This window comes from Scyliorhinus torazame, chromosome 3 (genome assembly GCF_047496885.1).
Source record: "Scyliorhinus torazame isolate Kashiwa2021f chromosome 3, sScyTor2.1, whole genome shotgun sequence".
Lineage (NCBI taxonomy): Eukaryota > Metazoa > Chordata > Chondrichthyes > Carcharhiniformes > Scyliorhinidae > Scyliorhinus > Scyliorhinus torazame.
Window position 1 is genome coordinate 250,388,550 of NC_092709.1, and position 18,538 is coordinate 250,407,087.

General features: G+C 50.4%; 1 protein-coding gene across 10 annotated transcripts in view; it reads right to left on the reverse strand.

Moving 5' to 3' along the window:
* The window catches only part of LOC140409050 (protein unc-13 homolog B-like), a 933,512-nt gene that overhangs the window by 86,561 nt on the left and 828,413 nt on the right, over window positions 1-18,538 (reverse strand). For all 10 annotated transcript variants that reach the window (XM_072497095.1, XM_072497100.1, XM_072497102.1 and 7 more), the window contains 3 exons: window positions 17,105-17,248; window positions 9,531-9,608; window positions 7,813-7,890 (listed from right to left, as the gene is read on the reverse strand). In XM_072497095.1, coding sequence (XP_072353196.1) covers window positions 7,813-7,890; window positions 9,531-9,608; window positions 17,105-17,248 — 300 coding nt within the window. The remainder of the gene's footprint in view (window positions 1-7,812; window positions 7,891-9,530; window positions 9,609-17,104; window positions 17,249-18,538) is intronic.

The window sequence follows — 18,538 nt, forward strand, 5'->3', positions numbered from 1 at the left end:
CGCAATCCATCCGAAATAAGCAACACAAAGAACACCACAAGATGCTGTCAGACCTGCTGAGACTTTAACCAATGCACAGCTTTTCTGGGATGGCGTGATGCTGGAGCTGAATGTTGACTGCAATGCAACTACAACCACCTTATGAAACAAAATTCAATAAGACCGTAGGCAGCTGCTATACAGGTTTAAAATTTCTGATGCAGAAGAAAGCTTGATCTTACGGATGTTTAACTGCTGATTAAAGGGTGAGCACCAGGCCATACATGTGCTGAAGTACAGCGATGCTGTAATATGCACATGCAGAACTTTGTTCCCCAGTTCAACTGTGAGTGAACATTGTGTTTAAGTGTGAGCACATTTCTTACCCTTCACTTTGAAATGTGCCTACTCTCTGATTTTCAAACTGTCCAATTGAGTGGGGGAGGGGCAGGGGCTGGAGGTGGGGGTCTTATTTCTTACTTTACATTTCGGACCCGTTGGGTGGCATTAGGGGGTATCATGAACATCCTAGAATTCTTCCGGTTTTACGATTCAAGCAAGGGGACAGGAGAGGAGGCTGGGTGAGCTTCCGTTTAAAGTGGTGGGGATGAACTTTAGATTCTTGGGCATTCAGTTAGCGCATTGATGAGAACAATTGCACATTTGAACCTGGTGCGGTTGGTACAGCAGATGAAGGGGGATTTTAAGAGGTGGGGCGTGCTGTCGCTGGCGGGGCGGGCGCAGACAGTGAAATGACGGTGCTTCCGAGGTTCCTATTCATTTTTCAGAACCTTCCGATTTTTATCCCCCAAAGGCCTTTTTCAGAAAAGTTAACGCCCTGATTTTGGGTGGGGAAATCCCCCTCGGGTAATGAAGGTGCTGCTGGAGTGGGGACATGGGGGGATGGGTTGGCCTTGCCAAACCTGATGAACTATTACTGGGCAGCAAATATAGCCATGGTTAATGTGGGTAGTGGTGGAGGGTCATTGTGGGAGTGGATGGAGGCAGACTCTTGTAAGGACACTAGCTTAGGATCTGTTTTTTTTTAAAATATATTTTATTGAAAATTTTTCCCAAACAACAATTTTTCCCCTCTTACAAAGCAAACGTAACAATACAGAATTTTTTAACAATACACAAATAACAAAACCCCATTATCTTTTGACCTAAACTAAACCCCCCCTCACCCCTCCCCCCTGGGTTGCTGCTGCTGGTCATCTGTCTTCCCTCTAACGTTCCCCTAGGTAGTCGAGAAACGGCTGCCACCGCTTGGTGAACCCTTGAGCCGATCCTCTCAGGGCAAACTTTATCTGCTCCAGTTTAATGAACCCCGCCATATCATTTACCCAGGCCTCCAGTCCGGGGGGGTTTCGCCTCCTTCCACATGAGTAGGATCCTGCGCCGGGCTACTAGGGACGCAAAGGCCACAACGTCGGCATCTTTCACCTCCTGCACTCCCGGCTCATCCGCAACTCCAAATAGAGCTAACCCCCAGCCTGGTTTGACCCGGGCCTTCACCACCTTCGAAATCACTCCCGTCACTCCCTTCCAATACCCTTCCAGTGCCTGGCACGCCCAAAACATATGTGCGTGGTTTGCCGGGCTCCCGCCACACCTCCCACATTTGTCCTCCACTCCAAAGAACCTGCTCAATCTTGCTCTCGTTATGTGTGCTCCAAGTAGCACCTTAAATTGAATCAGGCTAAGCCTGGCGCATGAGGAAGAGGAATTTACCCTGCTTGGGGCATCAGCCCACAAACCCTCCTCTATCTCCTCCCCTAGTTCTTCTTCCCACTTTCCTTTTAGTTCGCCCACCGACTCCTCCCCCTCTTCCCTCATCTCTCGGTAAATCTCTGACACCTTGCCCTCTCCGACCCACACCCCTGAAAGCACTCTGTCCTGTATCCCCTGTGTCGGGAGCAACGGAAATTCCCTCACCTGTTGTCTAGTAAACGCCCTCACCTGCATATATCTCAAGAAATTTCCCCGGGGCAACTTATACTTTTCCTCCAATGCTCCCAAAAGTCCCCTCTATAAATAAATCTCCCACCCTCCTAATTCCCAACTGGTACCAGCTCTGAAATCCTCCATCCATTCTTCCTGGGGCGAACCTATGGTTGTTCCTGATTGGGGACCCCACCAGGGCTCCCCGCACCCCTCTCTGTCTGCCTCCACTGTCCCCAGATATTCAATGTTGCCGCCACCACCAGGTTCGTGGTAAACGTTTTAGGTGAGAACGGTAGCGGCGCCGTCACCAGCGCCTCTAAACTCGTCCCTTTACAGGACTTTCTCTCCAGTCTTTTCCACTCCGCTCCCTCACCCTCCATCATCAATTTACGTATCATTGCCACATTGGCGGCCCAATAGTAATCGCCCAAGTTCGGTAGTGCCAATCCTCCTCTGTCCCTACTACGCTGAAGGAACCCCCTCCTTACTCTCGGAACTTTCCCTGCCCACACGAAGCTCGTGATGCTCCTGTCTATTTTATTAAAAAAGGTCTTGGTGATTAGTATAGGGAGACATTGAAATACAAATAAGAACCTCGGGAGGACCATCATCTTAATTGCTTGCACCCTGCCCGCCAGCGACAGAGGCTGCATGTCCCACCTCTTGAAGTCCTCCTCCATTTGTTCTACCAGCCATGTCAGATTAAGTCTGTGCAAGGTTCCTCAGCTCCTAGCGATCCGAATCCCCAGGTATCGGAAGTTTCTTTCCACTTTCCTTAGAGGCAAGCCTTCTATCTCTCTACTCTGGTCCCCTGGATGTATCACAAATAATTCACTCTTCCCCATGTTTAGCCTATACCCCGAGAAATCCCCGAACCTCCTCAAAATTCGCATAACCTCTATCATCCCCCCCGCTGGGTCCGACACGTATAACAGTAGGTCATCTGCGTATAACGAGACTCGATGTTCTTCTCCCCCTCTAATCACCCCTCTCCATTTCCTGGAGTCTCTCAACGCCATGGCCAGAGGTTCAATTGCCAACGCGAACAACAATGGAGACAGCGGGCATCCCTGTCTTGTTCCCCTATATAGTCGGAAATACTCCGATCTATGTCAACCTGTAACTACACTTGCCGTTGGAGCCCCATAAAGAAGTCTAACCCAGCTAATAAACCCGTTCCCGAACCCAAACCTCCTTAACACTTCCCACAAATACTCCCACTCCACCCTATCAAATGCCTTCTCTGCATCCATTGCCGCCACTATCTCTGCCTCCCCTTCCACTGGGGGCATCATTATCACCCCTAGTAGTCGTCGCACGTTAACATTCAGTTGTCTCCCTTTTACGAACCCTGTCTGGTCTTCGTGCACCACCCCCGGGACACAGTCCTCTATCCTCGATGCCAGTACCTTTGCCATCAATTTGGCGTCCACGTTCAGTAATTAAATAGGTCTATCGGACCCACACTGCAACGGATCTTTATCCCTCTTCAAAATTAACAATATCGTCGCCTCCGACATCGTCGGGGGTAGCGTCCCCCCTTCCCTGGCCTCATTGAACGTCCTCACCATCAACGGGGCCAACAAGTCCACATATTTTCTGTAATATTCCACCGGGAACCCGTCTGGTCCCGGGGCCTTCCCTGCTTGCATGCTTCCCAGTCCCTTAATAACCTCGTCCACCCCAATCGGTGCCCCCAGGCCTACCACCTCCTGCTCCTCCACTTTCGGGAACCTCAATTGGTCCAGGAACTGCCGCATCCCCTCCTCTCCCTCTGGGGGTTGAGACCTATACAGTTCCTCATAGAAGGTCTTGAACACCTCATTTATCTTTCCTGCCCTTCGCACCGTGTCTCCCCTTTCGTCTCTAATTCCTCCTATCTCCCTCGCTGCTGCCCTCTTTCGCAATTGATGAGCCAACAGGCGACTAGCCTTTTCCCCATATTAATACCTCCTCCCCTGTGCCTTCCTCCACAGTACCTCCGCCTTTCTGGTGGTCAGAAGGTCAAACTCCGTCTGGAGTTGTCTCCTCTCCCTGTACAATTCCTCCTCCGGGGTCTCTGCAAATTCCCTATCCACCCTTAAAATCTCCCCCAGTAATCTTTCCCTTTCCTTGGCCTCTGTTTTCCTTTTGTGGGCCCCAATGGAGATCAGCTCTCCTCTGACCACCGCTTTCAGTGCTTCCCATACCACTCCCACAGGGACCTCGCCGTCGTCATTGACCTCCAGGTATCTCTCAATACACCCCCGCACTCTTGCACACACTCCCTCATCCGCCATCAGTCCCACATCTAATCGCCAGAGTGTTCTCTGCTCCCTTTCCTCTCCTAATTCCAGGTCCACCCAATGTGGGGCATGATCCGAAACCGCTATGGCTGAGTACTCAGCTTCTTCCACCCTAGAAATCAACGACCTTCCCAAAACAAAAAAATCTATCTGGGAGTACACTTTATGGACATGGGAGAAGAAGGAGAACTCCCTAGCCCTAGGTCTAAGAAATCGCCATGGATCCACTCCCCCCATTTTGTCCATAAACCCCTTAAGTACCTTGGCCGCTGCCGGCCTTCTTCCGGTCCTTGAGCTGGATCTATCTAGCCCCGGGTCCAGCACCGTATTAAAGTCCCCTCCTAAAATCAAGTTTCCTACCTCCAGGTCCGGTATACGCCCCAGCATCCGTCTCATAAATCCCGCATCGTCCCAGTTTGGGACATACACATTAACCAACACGACCTCCATTCCCTCCAGCCTGCCACTCACCATTACATATCTACCTCCGCTATCTGCTACGATGTTCTTTGCTTCAAATGCTACCCGTTTCCCCACTAAAATGGCCACCCTTCTATTCTTTGCGTCCAGTCCTGAGTGGAACACCTGTCCCACCCATCCTTTCCTTAACCTAACTTGGTCCGCCACCTTTAGGTGCGTCTCTTGGAGCATAACCACGTCTGCCCTTAGTCCTTTCAAATGCGCGAGCACTCGGTCCGTTCAGGCCTCTCACGTTCCACGTGATCAGCCTCACTAGGGGGCTACCTGCCCCCCTCCCGTGTCGACTAGCCATTACCTTCTCTAGGCCAGTCCCATATCCCGCCTCCGCGCTCCCGCTCGCTCCCCCAGCATCGCACACCATCCCCGTCCACCCACTCTTTAGCTATTTCCTTTTGGATTTCCGCAGCAGCAACCCAGTTGTTCCCCCCCCCCCCCCCGGCTAGATCTCTTTCTAGCGTGATTGCTCTCCCCATATTACTTCCGTAAGTCAGCTGACTTCAACTGACCCCGGCTACTCCTGCTCACTCCTCGACCCCCCCGTGTGGGGAACTCCCATCCGCCTTGCGCCTGTCTTCCCGCCTTATTCTTTCTGGCGCAGGAACATCCCTTTACCTGACCCGCCTCTTATGGCGCAGCTCCCTTTCCCCTCCCCCTCCCCTTCCCCATTCTCCAACTATGTCCCGTCTTTCCCCCCTCACCGGCGCCCACATTTCCCCAATGTCTCCCCCCTTCCCAATTTACTTCTCAATTAACTTCAACCATAACATTAACAATAACATTTCCTGCAGCATCAGTCCCTCAGTTCCGATCCAATTTCTCCTCTTTGATAAAGGTCCATGCTTCCTCCGCCGTCTCGAAATAATGGTGTCTCTCCTGATACGTGACCCATAGTCTTGCCGGCTGCAGCATCCCGAACTTCACCTTCCTTTTATGCAACACCTCTTTGGCTCGGTTAAAGCTCACCCTCCTTCTCGCCACCTCCGCACTCCAATCCTGGTACACCCGTACCACTGCATTCTCCCATCTGCTACTCCGCACCTTTTTAGCCCATCTCAGGACCTCTTCTCTATCCTTAAGGCGGTAAAATCGCACGATTATCGCCCTGGGTGGTTCTCCCGCTTTTGGTCTTCTCGCCAGAATCCGATTTGCCCACTCCACCTCCAAGGGGCCCGTAGGGGCCTCAGCACCCATCAGTGAGCTCAGCATCGTACTTGCATACGCTCCACAGTCCACTCCTTCCACACCCTCAGGGAGACCCAGTATCCGAAGGTTCTTCCTTCGCGCTCCGTTTTCTAAGGCCTCGATCCTTTCAGTACACTTTTTATGAAGTACCTCGTGCGTCTGTGTCTTAACCGCCAGGCCCAGGATCTCATCCTCAATATCTGTCACCTTCTGCTCCACCACGCGGAGCTCTGTCTCCTGGGTCTTTAGTGTCTCCTTGAGCCCCTCAATTGCCTGTAGCATCGGGGTCAGCACCTCCCTCTTCAGCAGCTCCATGCACCGTCTCACAATTTCATCCTGCTCAGGCCCCCATGTCGCCTGCGCTTTCTCCGCCGCCATCTTGTACTTCTCTCTTTCTGACCCTTTGGTCAACGATTCCTCGCGCTGCAGCCGCCGCCGCTGGTTTTTTCCTCCTTCGTTGGGGGGGGGGGGACTCCCTTCTCACACACCCCACACCGGGTTGCGTCGTCAAAACATTCCCCGTTGGGGCTCTTAAAAGAGCCCGAAGGTCCGTCGGAGCTGGAGCCGCCGAAACGTGCGGCTAGCAACGCATCACCGCAACCGGAAGTCGTCGCTTAGGATCACTGTTGACAGTTCCTCTGCGTTCTCCTTGGCCAGGTACTCCACAAGTCCGGTAGTGGTGGCGGCCCTGAGGGCATGGGGACAGTGGCAGTAGCACCTGAGGTTTGGAGGGTGCCTCAGTTTGGGCACCAATCTGTGGGAATCACAGGTTTGTTCCGCGTGGGCTAGACGCAGGGTTCCGGGGGTGGCGGTGGGCAGGGATCGATCGGTTTGGAGACTTAATCGTGGGGAGCAGCTTCTCGAGCCTAAAGGAACTGGAAGAGGAATATGAGCTGCCCAACGGGAATGGGTTCCGGTACTTACAGGTTCGGGATGTGAGGAAGCAGGTGCAGTCCTTTCCCGACCTGCCACCCCCGGGGCTGCATGACAAGGTGGTGTTGAAAACAGGAGTTGGCGAGGTAGGGTGTTGGTCTTTTATAAAGAATTTATGGATTGGGAGAGTGCACGTATATGAGAAGTTTTCGGAACTGGGAGGAAGAGCTTGTGGGGAGGTGGAGGCTGGTTTATACGAGGAGGAGGCTCGGAGGAGAGTGAATGTATCCTCTTTTGTGTGCTGGGCTTAGCCTTATTCAATTTAAAGTAGTTAATAGGCCGCATGTGCAGGTAGCCAGAATGAGCAGGTTCTTTGAGAGGTTGGAAGATAGGTGTGGGCTGTGCACGGAGGGGGGTGGGGGGGGAACAATGTGCACATGTTTTGGGTTTGTCCGAGACTGGATGTATTCTGGCGGGGGATCGCTGACGTTATGTCTGAGGTACTGAGGGTGAAGGTTGTCCCGAGGCCAGTAGTGCCGATTTTCGGGGTGTCGAAAGAAAGAGGCCTTTGCCTCGCTGGTAGCCTGGAGACAGTTGTCACTTGTGTATTTTGAAGCCAGAGTCACAGCAGGAAAGGATGGACTTTTATTTGTGATGGTTCTGTAATGGTGCGCTATTCTTTTTTTAATGTCACAAGTTATCTTACATTAACACTGCAATGAAGTTACTGTGAAAAGCCCCTAGTCGCCACATTCCGGCGCCTGTTCGGGGACACTGAGGGAGAATTCAGAATGTCCAATTCACCTAACAGCACGTCTTTCGGGACTTGTGGGAGGACACCGGAGGACCCGGAGGAAACCCCACAGACATGGGGAGAATGTGCAGACTCCACACAGACAGTGATCCAAGCCGGGAATCGAACCTGGGACCCAGGTGCTGTGAAGCAACAGTGCGAACAACTGTGCTACCGTGCTGCACACAAAGGCAAAAAAAAGGTATTGCTCCAAGTGACACTTTACTTCATAATTAACATGTATAGAGGGAATCTACAAGTTCAGATTCTTACCTCTTTACCACCCATCGCTTCAAACATCTTTTCCAGCTGAACTCTCAGTTGTTGTACATTATTCATCAGAATGCAAGGCTGATGGATAGAAATGTAAAATTGTTTGATTAACAATGACTCAGTTTCTTTATTTTTTTCAGTCAAACCTGCATTCAGTTTTATACAACAGCATATAAAACAGCTATATTCAGTTTCAGCTATAAGGAGAAAACTGCAGAGATCTTGAAGTCTTGTCAGGTTGGAGGAGGCTGCACAGATAGGGAGGGGCAAGGCCATGCAGAGTTTTCAGAAACAAGGATGAGGAATTTAAAATGAAGGTGTTGGCAGGGTGGCAGCCTGTCATGGTCAGAAGCACAGGGCTGGTGGCTGAATGAGATTTGGAGTTAGTTAATATATGGACAGCAGAATTTAGGATGAGCACAAGTTTAAATAAATGGCGGGGGGGGGGGTGGTCAGGAGAGCATTGGAGTTGTCAGGTTTACAGGTGAAAAGGCATGGGTGAAGATTTCAGCATCAGGTGAGCTAAAGCAAGGTCAGAGTTGAGCGATGTTACACAGTCTTAGTGGTTATGTCAATGAGTGGTTGGATACTCAGTGAGATCTCTCTCAGCACAATTTTGTGAATGGTCTTAATCATCAGCTTAATGGCAGTTACCAGGATTGGAAAGTTTATTCTTCCCTAAGAGAGTTTGCATCGGAACCGAAGACAGTCGGCGGGATTTTCCGATCGGCGACACCGAAATCGCATGATTGGCCGGAGAATCCCTTTTGATGCCAAAATCGGGGCCGTTGGCTGTTTTCAGATGCTCCGCCCCCTCCAAAACAGCATCATCAATTAATATGCTGCACGCCGTTGGGACGGTCTCAGGACGTCACCTGAAGGCCCTCTCCTGATGCTCTGCTCCCGAAGGGCCAATTTCCCGAAGGCGTGGCTCACTTGTGGTCTGAGGTTTAGTCAGCCTCACGTGGTGGCCGCGGTTTGTGTCCAGCGCTGCCAAAGTCGGGGAGGGGGGGGGGGCAGTCGCTCCGCCAGCCAGGGGGGTTTTGGCGGGAGCTGGGGGGACTTTTGGGGGATGGTCCGGGGGTGGCAAGGGGGATTACAGGGGGGGCACTATCTGGCAGGCCTGGTCCACATGCAGCCTGCGCCATGTTGTATTGCGCAACTGCTGCAGGTCACCGCTCTGCGCATGCGCGGCCACGGACCAGGCAATTCTCCGACCTTATCTGCAGGGAAAGCCGGGGGTTTGGCGTGGCGCGGCTGCTAGCCCCCCCACCGGGCAGATCATTGGTGCAGGGGCGGCACTGACATTTTGGTCATAACACAAGACACATGCTCCAGACATTGCCTCAGAATTGGCGAATCCCCACCCCAATGGCACAGTCTTCCCAGGAAGTGGTTGGAGGAAGTTTCTCCTCATCCAACATTGGATGATGGATGGAGGCATTGATTATTGGATTAGGAAGGATGATGCTGGATCCAACTCATGCAGAGAAATATGATGTGATACAGTTAGGGAAGAATAAAATTTGGACAAACACTTTAAATGGTAACTGAAATATACAATCCTTTAAAAATAGAACGTCATGAATAAAACTGTAAACATGGGATCTTGGGTTTTATAATACGAGCATAGGTATTTTCCTTCTCCCTGCATTAAAAATATAGTTAAATCTAAAACAATACTTAATAAGAATGAAAACAAATAAAAATTTACTAACTAATGTCTCCTTGGAACAGTAGGATTTGAAGTTCTTCAAAAGAATATCAGCATACTGTAGCAGCACTTTGCTTATGGTCTGTCAAAGAGAAAGAAACCCTGTGAGTTCAATTCCTTCTTACTGTTCATGAGTAATACACAGCATATAAATGACTACTAGCAATAAACAGAAGTGTACAAATTCTAAAGAAAAGTTTAGTATTTTTCACCTTACAAGGGTAAAATCGTGAGATAGGGGGTGTTATATTACGATATTGTAATATATATATTACTCTTTTTGTCTGGCCGATTTGTTGAAATATAGACATGGCCTTCCAGTGATGATAAAGTAATTTAATGAGTAATATAAAATAATCTTGTGAGTTCTTTTTACTTAACACTAAACTGGTAAACAAACAAATAACTGTGGATTAAACTATTAAATAAGATAATGCTAAATACTGATATCTATTAACTTCTTCTCTCTAGCTCTGTCCTCTCTGCACGCCAGACACACTCTCCTCTCGGAAAGAGCGGGGAACCCTTTATATAGGTCCTGATAGTGTGGCCATCCATTGTTCAGTTGCCTGTACTAGCTTAACATAGTCTGATCATGTATTACTACATACAGAGATCATGGGGGCATGATCTAACGGAAGTCTGTGGCCGCAAGAGAGAACTGCCGGCTGTTTCCCGACGGCCGACCGGGCAAGGCTGTCACCGGTATCTAACATTAATTAGGGCACTTAATGATGCTCCATGGGCTCAACGCAAAAAAGACTGTCCCACCAACTGATTAGCCTGGACCGTGCATGGCAGCTACCTGCTAATTAGGGGGAGTAGCTCTTAAAATGATCCCACAGAGTAAACCCCAGACAGCACACAGCCAATCCACTGCACAGACCAGCCCCACATTTTGATGATTTCATAGATCATAGAATTTACAGTGCAGAAGGAGGCCATTCGGCCCATCGAGTCTGCACCGGCTCTTGGAAAGAGCACCCTACCCAAGGTCAACACCTCCACCCTATCCCCATAACCCAGTAACCCCACCCAACACTAAGGGCAATTTTGGACACTAAGGGCAATTTATCATGGCCAATCCACCTAACCTGCACATCTTTGGACTGTGGGAGGAAACCGGAGCACCCGGAGGAAACCCACGCAGACACGGGGAGGATGCGCAGACTCCGCACAGACAGTGACCCAAGCCGGAATCGAACCTGGGACCCTGGAGCTGTGAAGCAATTGTGCTATCCACAATGCTACCGTGCTGCCCGGTTTGATTTGATTTATTATTATTATGGTGCATTAGTTATACAGTGAAAAGTGTTGTTTCTTGCATGCTATACAGACAACGCATACCGTACATAGGGAAGGAAGGAGAGAGTACAGAATGTAATGGTACAGTCATAACTGGGATGCAGAGAAAAGATTAACTTAATACGAGGTAGGTCCATTCAAAAGTCTGATGGCAGCAGGGAGCTGTTCCTGAGTCGGTTGGTATGTGACCTCAAACTTTTGTATCTTTTTCCTGAAGGAAGAAGGTGAAAGAGAGTATGTCCAGGGTGCGTGGGGTCCTTAATTATGCTGGTTGCCTTTCCGAGACAGTGGGAGTTATGGATAGAGTCAATCGATGGGAGGCTGGTTTGCGTGATGGACTGGGCTACATTCACAACCTTTTGTAGTTTCCTGCGGTCTTGGGCAGAGCAGGAACCATACCAAGCTGTGATACAACCAGAAAGAATGCTTTCAATGGTGCCATCTGTAAAGGTTGGTGAGGGTTGGAGCTGACATGCCAAATTTCCTCAGTCTGAGAAAGTAGAGTCGTTGGTGGGCTTTCTTAACTATATTGTCGGCATGGGGAAACCAGGACAGGTTGTTGGTAATCTGGACACATAAAAACCTTAAGCTTTCGACCCTTGCTACTTCGTTCCCATTGATGTAGACAGGGGCATGCTCTCCTCTACGCTTCCTGAAGTCAATGACAATCTCCTTCGTTCTGTTGACATTGAGGGAGAGATTATTGTTGTCTCACCAGATTCTGTATCTCATTCCTATACTCTGTCTCATCATTGTTTGAAATCTGACCCACTGTGGTCTCATCAGCAAATTTGAGAATCGAGTTGGAGGGGAATTTAGCCACACAGTCATAGGTGTATAAGGAGACTAGTAGGGGGCTGAGGACACAGCCTTGTGGGGCACCGGTGTTGAGGATGATCATGGAGGAGGTGTTGTTGCCTATCCTTACTGATTGTGGCCTGTGGATTAGAAAGTTCAGGAGACAGTCGCAGAGAGAGGAGCCGAGGCCAAGGCCATGGAGTTTGGAAATGAGTTTCATTGGAATAATAGTGTTGAATTCAGGCTGAGCTGCAGTCAACAAATAGGAGTTTTACATAGGTGTCTTTGTTATCTAGGTGTTCCAGTGTTGATTGCAGGGCCAGGGAGATGGTGTCTGCTGTGGACCGCAAGGCAAACTGTAGTGGATCAAGGCAATCCGGGAGGCTGGAGTTGATTCGTGCCATGACTAACCTTTCGAAGCACTTCATAATGATGGATGTCAGAGCTACTGGATGATAGTCATTAAGGCATGCTGCCTGGCTTTTGTTTGGTACAGGGATGATGGTCATCTTCTTGAAGCAGATATGGACCTCAGATTGTAGTAAAGAGAGGTTGAAGATGTCTGCGAATACCTCGCCAGCAGATCCGTGCAAGACCTGAGTGCTCCTCCGGGTACCTTATCCGGGCCAGTGGCTTTCTGTGGATTGACCTTCGAGAAGGCTGCTCTGACATCTGCAATGGTGACCTTGGATACAAGTTCATCCAAGGCTTCCAGGGTGGAGGGTGGATGTCCAACTGTTGGGTGCGGTTGAGTCCAAAGAGGATACCCTATTCCCCCGAGGTGGTTAGAGGATCAGCCACAGCGCAGCCAGTGGTGCCTGGGAGGCAGTGGCAGCGGCCGTTAGCGTTGGGAGTGTCACCAGGAGGACAGCCACCCAGTGCCGCAAGAAGCTCAATCATCACCAGGCTGCACGGGTGAGTTGGTATCAGCCCCCTGGCACCAGTCCTCCCTGCCACTCCCCCCTCCCACGCATCCACACCCCCCCCCCCCCCCCATGGCCCTGCCCCCGCACCACCCCAAGCACAATAGCGTGCCTGTGCCTAAGTACACCCTGGCACCCACCTGCACACCCCAGCCATGTCTAGCGGCAGGGCCCACGCCTGAAACACCGCCATAGCCCGCCCCACGATGCATGAAGCAGCTCACGATGCCTTCCCGATGTCCCCGCAAGAGAAGTTGTCCCACAACAGACGGGAAATGGCCCAGACGGGCAGAGGCGTGCCAGACATCAGAGTCCTCGCCTCCTACAAGGAACGGGCCCTGGAGGTTGCGACGATGGCCGACGACAGATCAGTCACAGAAGTCGAGATTGGCCTGCGCCGCTGAAGTGAGTATCCACCGGCCCCACCCAGATGACCTATCACACGTGAGTTGTTCATGCTGGACATAATGATCCTTCTTTCCCACTGACCACATGTCCACTCTCCCGCAGGATCTCCATCAGAGAACACCTTCATTGAGAGCTCCGAGGATGTCACCAATTGGCGAAAGTAGTGAACAGTTTTCTGGGCACAATCTGGTGAGCACCACACAGTGGCTGATCAAGTGGAGGCAGGAACGTCCAGGGGGACAACAGTCGGAGGTCTGCTGGGCCCCACAACCCAGCTGGGTCCCATACCAATGTCGAACCTCTGGACCAGTAAGCCTGGAGCTGATGCAGACACGAGGGCAGCCGTGATATTCAGAGAGTGATGTCAGCAACAGTCCAGCTGGTCCATAGGCAATTGGAGGAGTCCCAGAGGCTACGGGTGCAGGAATGCATTAGACCGAGGCCAACACTGCTCGGGTGGCGATCGTAGTGGACAGTCTGGAGCACGATATCAGCAACATGAATGGTGGTGTCCAAGACGTTGCTCAGTCAGTATAGGCCATGGTTGAGGGCCTCGATGGCATGTCCAGGTTGCTGGGGGACATGTTCTGGCGCAGGTGGATGTTGCCGAGGCGCTCCAGAGCATTTCCCAGTCGGACCTTGCCAGGGCACTGCGAGCATGTCCCAGTCTCAGGTGGGCATTGCCGAGGTGCTCCAGAGAATTTCCTGTTGCTGAGGACCGTGTCCCAGTCGCAGGTGGACATTGGTGAGGCACTTCAGAGCGTGGTGCTTTCTCAGAGGGGCATCGACACCATGGTGAAAACAATGTGGAGCTGCTAGGGCTGACAGAGCCAGCTGGCCCTGGGGCCTCTGGAGCTCAATCCAGCTGCCCCTCTGTCCCAAGGTGACCCATGGCTCTCCTAAGTCTCCTCCTTCTGACAACGGCGCGTCTTGAGGTCAAGTGGGCGGAACAGGGTGGCACGGCGAGATACAGACCACCAGCAATTCGGCCAGATCCCCCTGGTCCCAGGCCCTCCAGAGGATGCCCGCCAGGGGTATCAATGGCCACAGGGCGTGATGAGCAGCAGGCTACCTCCACCTCTGATGTGCATTCTAGGGACATGCCTAGACGTAGAACACGGAAGATTAAGAAGGTTCATAAAATCATAGAATTTACAGTGCAGAAGGAGGCCATTCGGCCCATCGTGTCTGCACCAGCCCTTGGGAAGACCACTCTACCCAAGCCCCCACCTCCACCCTATCCCCGTAACCCAGTAACCCCACCCCACCTTTTTGGACACCAAGGGCAATTTAGAATGGCCAATCCACCTAAGCTGCACATCTTTGGACTGTGGGAGGAAACCAAAGCACCCGCAGGAAACCCACGCAGACACGAGGAGAACGTGCAGACTCCGCACAGTGACCCAAGCCGGGAATCGAACCCGGGTCCCTGGAGCTGTGAAGCAACTCTGCTAACCACTGTGCTACCATGCTGCCCAAGATTGAGGATGACTGAGAGGGCAGGAGGGAGGGATGTGGAGGAGCGGCACCATCGGTAGTATGGGACAGTTAGGAAGGGTCATTAACTGTCCATCATTCAAATACGTTACACCTGAGGCATGTGTAGCCTCTCACATCATTCCACACTACGGGCCGGCCTGCACCCCCGGGAAGGATGGGTGGACGGAGAGGGAGAGGCGGATCAGGTGGGGAGGGGCGGTGGGTGAGATGGGGAGAAGGGTGAGAAACCACGTCCTATGAGAAGTGGGCGAGGATGAGGGCCTCCTTGACCCTCCTGACATGCCGGACCCTCACTGCCACTGCCTGTCCTCCATTCTCCAGCTGCTCCCATATGTCCTCCCCAGATTTGGCCTCCAGTCCCTCCTGGTCCGGCTCCTCCTCCTCGTCCTCCTCTTTCGAGGCTACATGTTCCTCCTCCTCTACCTCCAGCATGTCACCCCACTGCTGTGGCAGATTGTGGAAGGCATAGTTGAGCACCACAAAGTGGGCAACTCTCCGGAAGGTGGACTGCAGGGCACCACCACAGCATCGAGGCATCGATACCGCATATTCAGCGGTCCCATGCACCGCTCAATGATAGCCCAGTTGGCCACATGGGCCTCATTAGATCGGGTCTCCGCATTGTTTTTGGGCCTCTGTAGTGGCATCATTAGCCTGGTCCTATCCCCCAAGAACTAACCGGTCATCCTGGGGTGTCCCTCGAAGAGGCCGACAATCTCCGACTGACACAGGATGTAGCTGTTGTGCACATATCCGAGGAAGCATATGCACACAGGTGTGCACCCACACGGAGTGGGTGATCACACACGAGTTGGATGTTCAGGGAGTGGAACCCCTTCCTGTTAATGAAGGGTGCTCCCAGAGTTCCGGTGCGCGCAAGGCCACATGTGTTCCATCTATTACCCCCTATGTGGATAGCGGCATCCCCGCTATGGCAGATAATCCTGCTTCCTGGGCATCTTCATGGACTTGGTATGAGTCAAAGTTTATATTGTCAGCTGCCCGGGCAAATAGGGCATCCGTGACTTCACAGGTGTGGGCTGGTTGTTGGAAAATGCCACACAAGTCCCCGCTCGAGCCCTGGAATGCCTAAAGGTTAAGGGCTATGGTGACCTTGATGGTCACTGGGAATGGGTATCCTCCTCCTCTACGTGATGCCAGGACATGGCACAGGTACCGCACTATCCTCTTGTTGAGGCAGAGCCTCCTGCAGCACATGCTGTACGAAATCTCTTTGAATGGCCAGCGACACCTGTACACCTTGAGTTGTCGCCAGCCTCCCCCTGGCGATGCCTTCTCCACCATCTGGCCGCCTGGACTGCCACCGTGAGGGCAGCTGCTGCAAGGTCCACAATATCATCCATACCTGTAAGGAATTGAAGAGGGTGAGTGTAATAACCTACACTGGCACACGGGGCAGAGTCGATTGTTTACCCCATGTGACTCGAGGAATATGAGCTCCCATACTAACTACGGGGCTGATAACCATGCTGGATATAAGGCCAGCCAGATAGGAACCTACCATCACAGAGAGAGGACCTGGTGAGGTTTAACCGGGCCCCATGTAATGTGTTGGGCAGGTTGGCTCGATGTAGACTGCACTCGATGCAGGGAAGTTAGAAACAGGCGTCTAACACAGGAGAAAATCCAACACTGTTTTATTCAAGTAGATGAACTGCTGTACATATTCAGCTGTGGGTCGACACTATACTGATCTGACGAGTGACCTTGTACTAGCCTGACCAGACTTACTAGCTACCGCATAGTGTTTGTGCTTGCTAGCTCGTGGACTCTGATTCTCTCAGTAGCTGGGTCCTGAGAGAGCGGGAAACCTAGTGCCCTCTGGCTTTATAGTGGTAGTGTCCTGTCTGGTGATTGGCTGTGCTGCGTTGTATGCTTACTGGTCATCCTATGTGTCAATCACTGCCTGTCTGCATCTCATTATATACATGAGTGGATATTATTGTACTTACAAATAAACTTATTTTGTTTACTTGTCTGACTCCCCTAAACTTAATTAAAGTGAGAGAACGACAGTCTGTTATGATTTGCCTCGAATCCCCCAAGCCTCCTCCTCTCTTACATTCCCTGCCATCTCGCAGGGTGCCATCCAATGAGCTGGTTGTGCTGGAGGGTCCTGCCCTGCACACACATCACACCCCCGGCCACAGCAGGGGCCCCTGGGCACCAGACCCCAGCCTGGAACAGCACTGGGACCGGACTCGGGTCGAGTCTTCCATCAGGTTGGGCTGACGGAGAAGCCACAATTGTTTCTCCACTCAAACGCACAGTCACAAAGCATGAGTGGGATCTTTGGCTTACTGGTAAGCAGTTCATGATTATATATTTAAGCTACCCCAGTTCAGCATTATCAACATGTCTAAAGTGAAATTCTGCTGAACAGAAAAACGCTTCTTTCAGGCATACAAAAAGGGTTGGTTCTGTGCACTGAAAATTCTCAGACAACATATCCGAGTCACCCTCCTCCTTAACAACATTTTTTCTTCCTGTCCACTTTGTAGCTTTCCTCCATTCATACTTTGAAACATACGCTCTAATAATAACAAACCACAACAGGAGTCACCCCAAAGTTAAAATCTTCGGTCAATTTTTCTCAGCTGGAATGTTGAAAAAAATGTTTTACCTTTGCAAATCTCCTCATGTAATGAGCAACAATCAAGGGATCAGGGCACTCGAGTTTCTTGATAATCTCAAAGCTCTGGTTTAATTGTGTGAACACATCCACCACCGAGCAGGAAAATAAAGCATGCTCAGATGTTTGCTGGAACTGATGTACAACATATAAATTCAGTTTAGAAATCAAAGCATTTAGAGCATATCTACAATAAAACAATATGAAATTCAAGTATAAGAGTAAGCTTTCCAACTCCAAATTACATGTTTTTTTTTTGCTTTTTTAGATTTTAAAAGCTACACCCTAGTTGTCAAATTATGATCTTCACAAAAAGAGCTTCCCAGTATTTATTTTTTCAAACATGCAAACAGCTGAATGACTTCCACCAGGCCTGGCTATTCCCCTGTTCCCAAGTGGGTACAGCTCATTGTAAAAATGAACATATGAATTAGGAGCCATTCAGCCCCTCGAGTCTGTCCCACCATTTAATCAGATCATGCCTCGATTCCACATTCCACCTACTCCTGATAATCTTTGACTCCCTTGTTAGTCAAGAATCTATCTACCTTGGCTTTTGTTAGTTAAGAATCTATCTATCTTGGCCCTTGTTAGTTAAGAATCTATCTACCTCAGTCTCCACTGGTCTCTGTGGAAGAGAGTTCTGGACATTCAGAAACCTCAGAGAAGCTGGACGGTCAGATGAAGTCAAGCTGGTATCCTGCTGGTGGGTCTAAGTTCTGCACCCCGTAAGGGCCCTTCCTGTCGATTCCCTTATTTCCCAATTATTTTACTTTGTGGTTATCAATTTGATCCATGGATGTTTAATGGACACAGTTGGACTGAGGAAGTGAGGAACTCAAAAGTTGCAAAATAGTACACTGTGCTATTGGGGATATAGCTTTTGCACAGAAAAACTCAGACTTTTGGGGATTAGGTTCGATTGGGTGGCTGGTGGCTAATGAATTGACAAAAGGCCGTAATCTGCCCAGTAACAGGCAGTGATTTGGTTCTGCCTGAGTGGGATGGTTTTCAGAGGACACAAGACCCTGGACACTGAGAGAAGCAGCTGTGAGAGTCTATCTCTCTCTCTTTTTCTTCAGAAATGCTGCCTACTGCTAATTTCTGACCTGCAGATAATTTCTTATTAATAATAATAATAATAATAATAATAATAATAATAATCTTTATTATTGTCACAAGTAGGCTTACATTAACACTGCAATGCCTAGAACTGAAGGCCTAGATTGAAGAAAGGTGTACTGGAAGATGTTCATTTGAAACAAAGACTCTTATCCTTTTACTTCCATCATTATTTTACACCTCTCTTTCCCCTTCTATGTTTGTCTGTCTTGCGTGTGTGTAGAAGGTGGGGTGAGTTAAAGAGGAGGGAGTTAGGAATTAGATAATAGTTCACCAGTTGTATTTGTTGCATGTTTAATTATA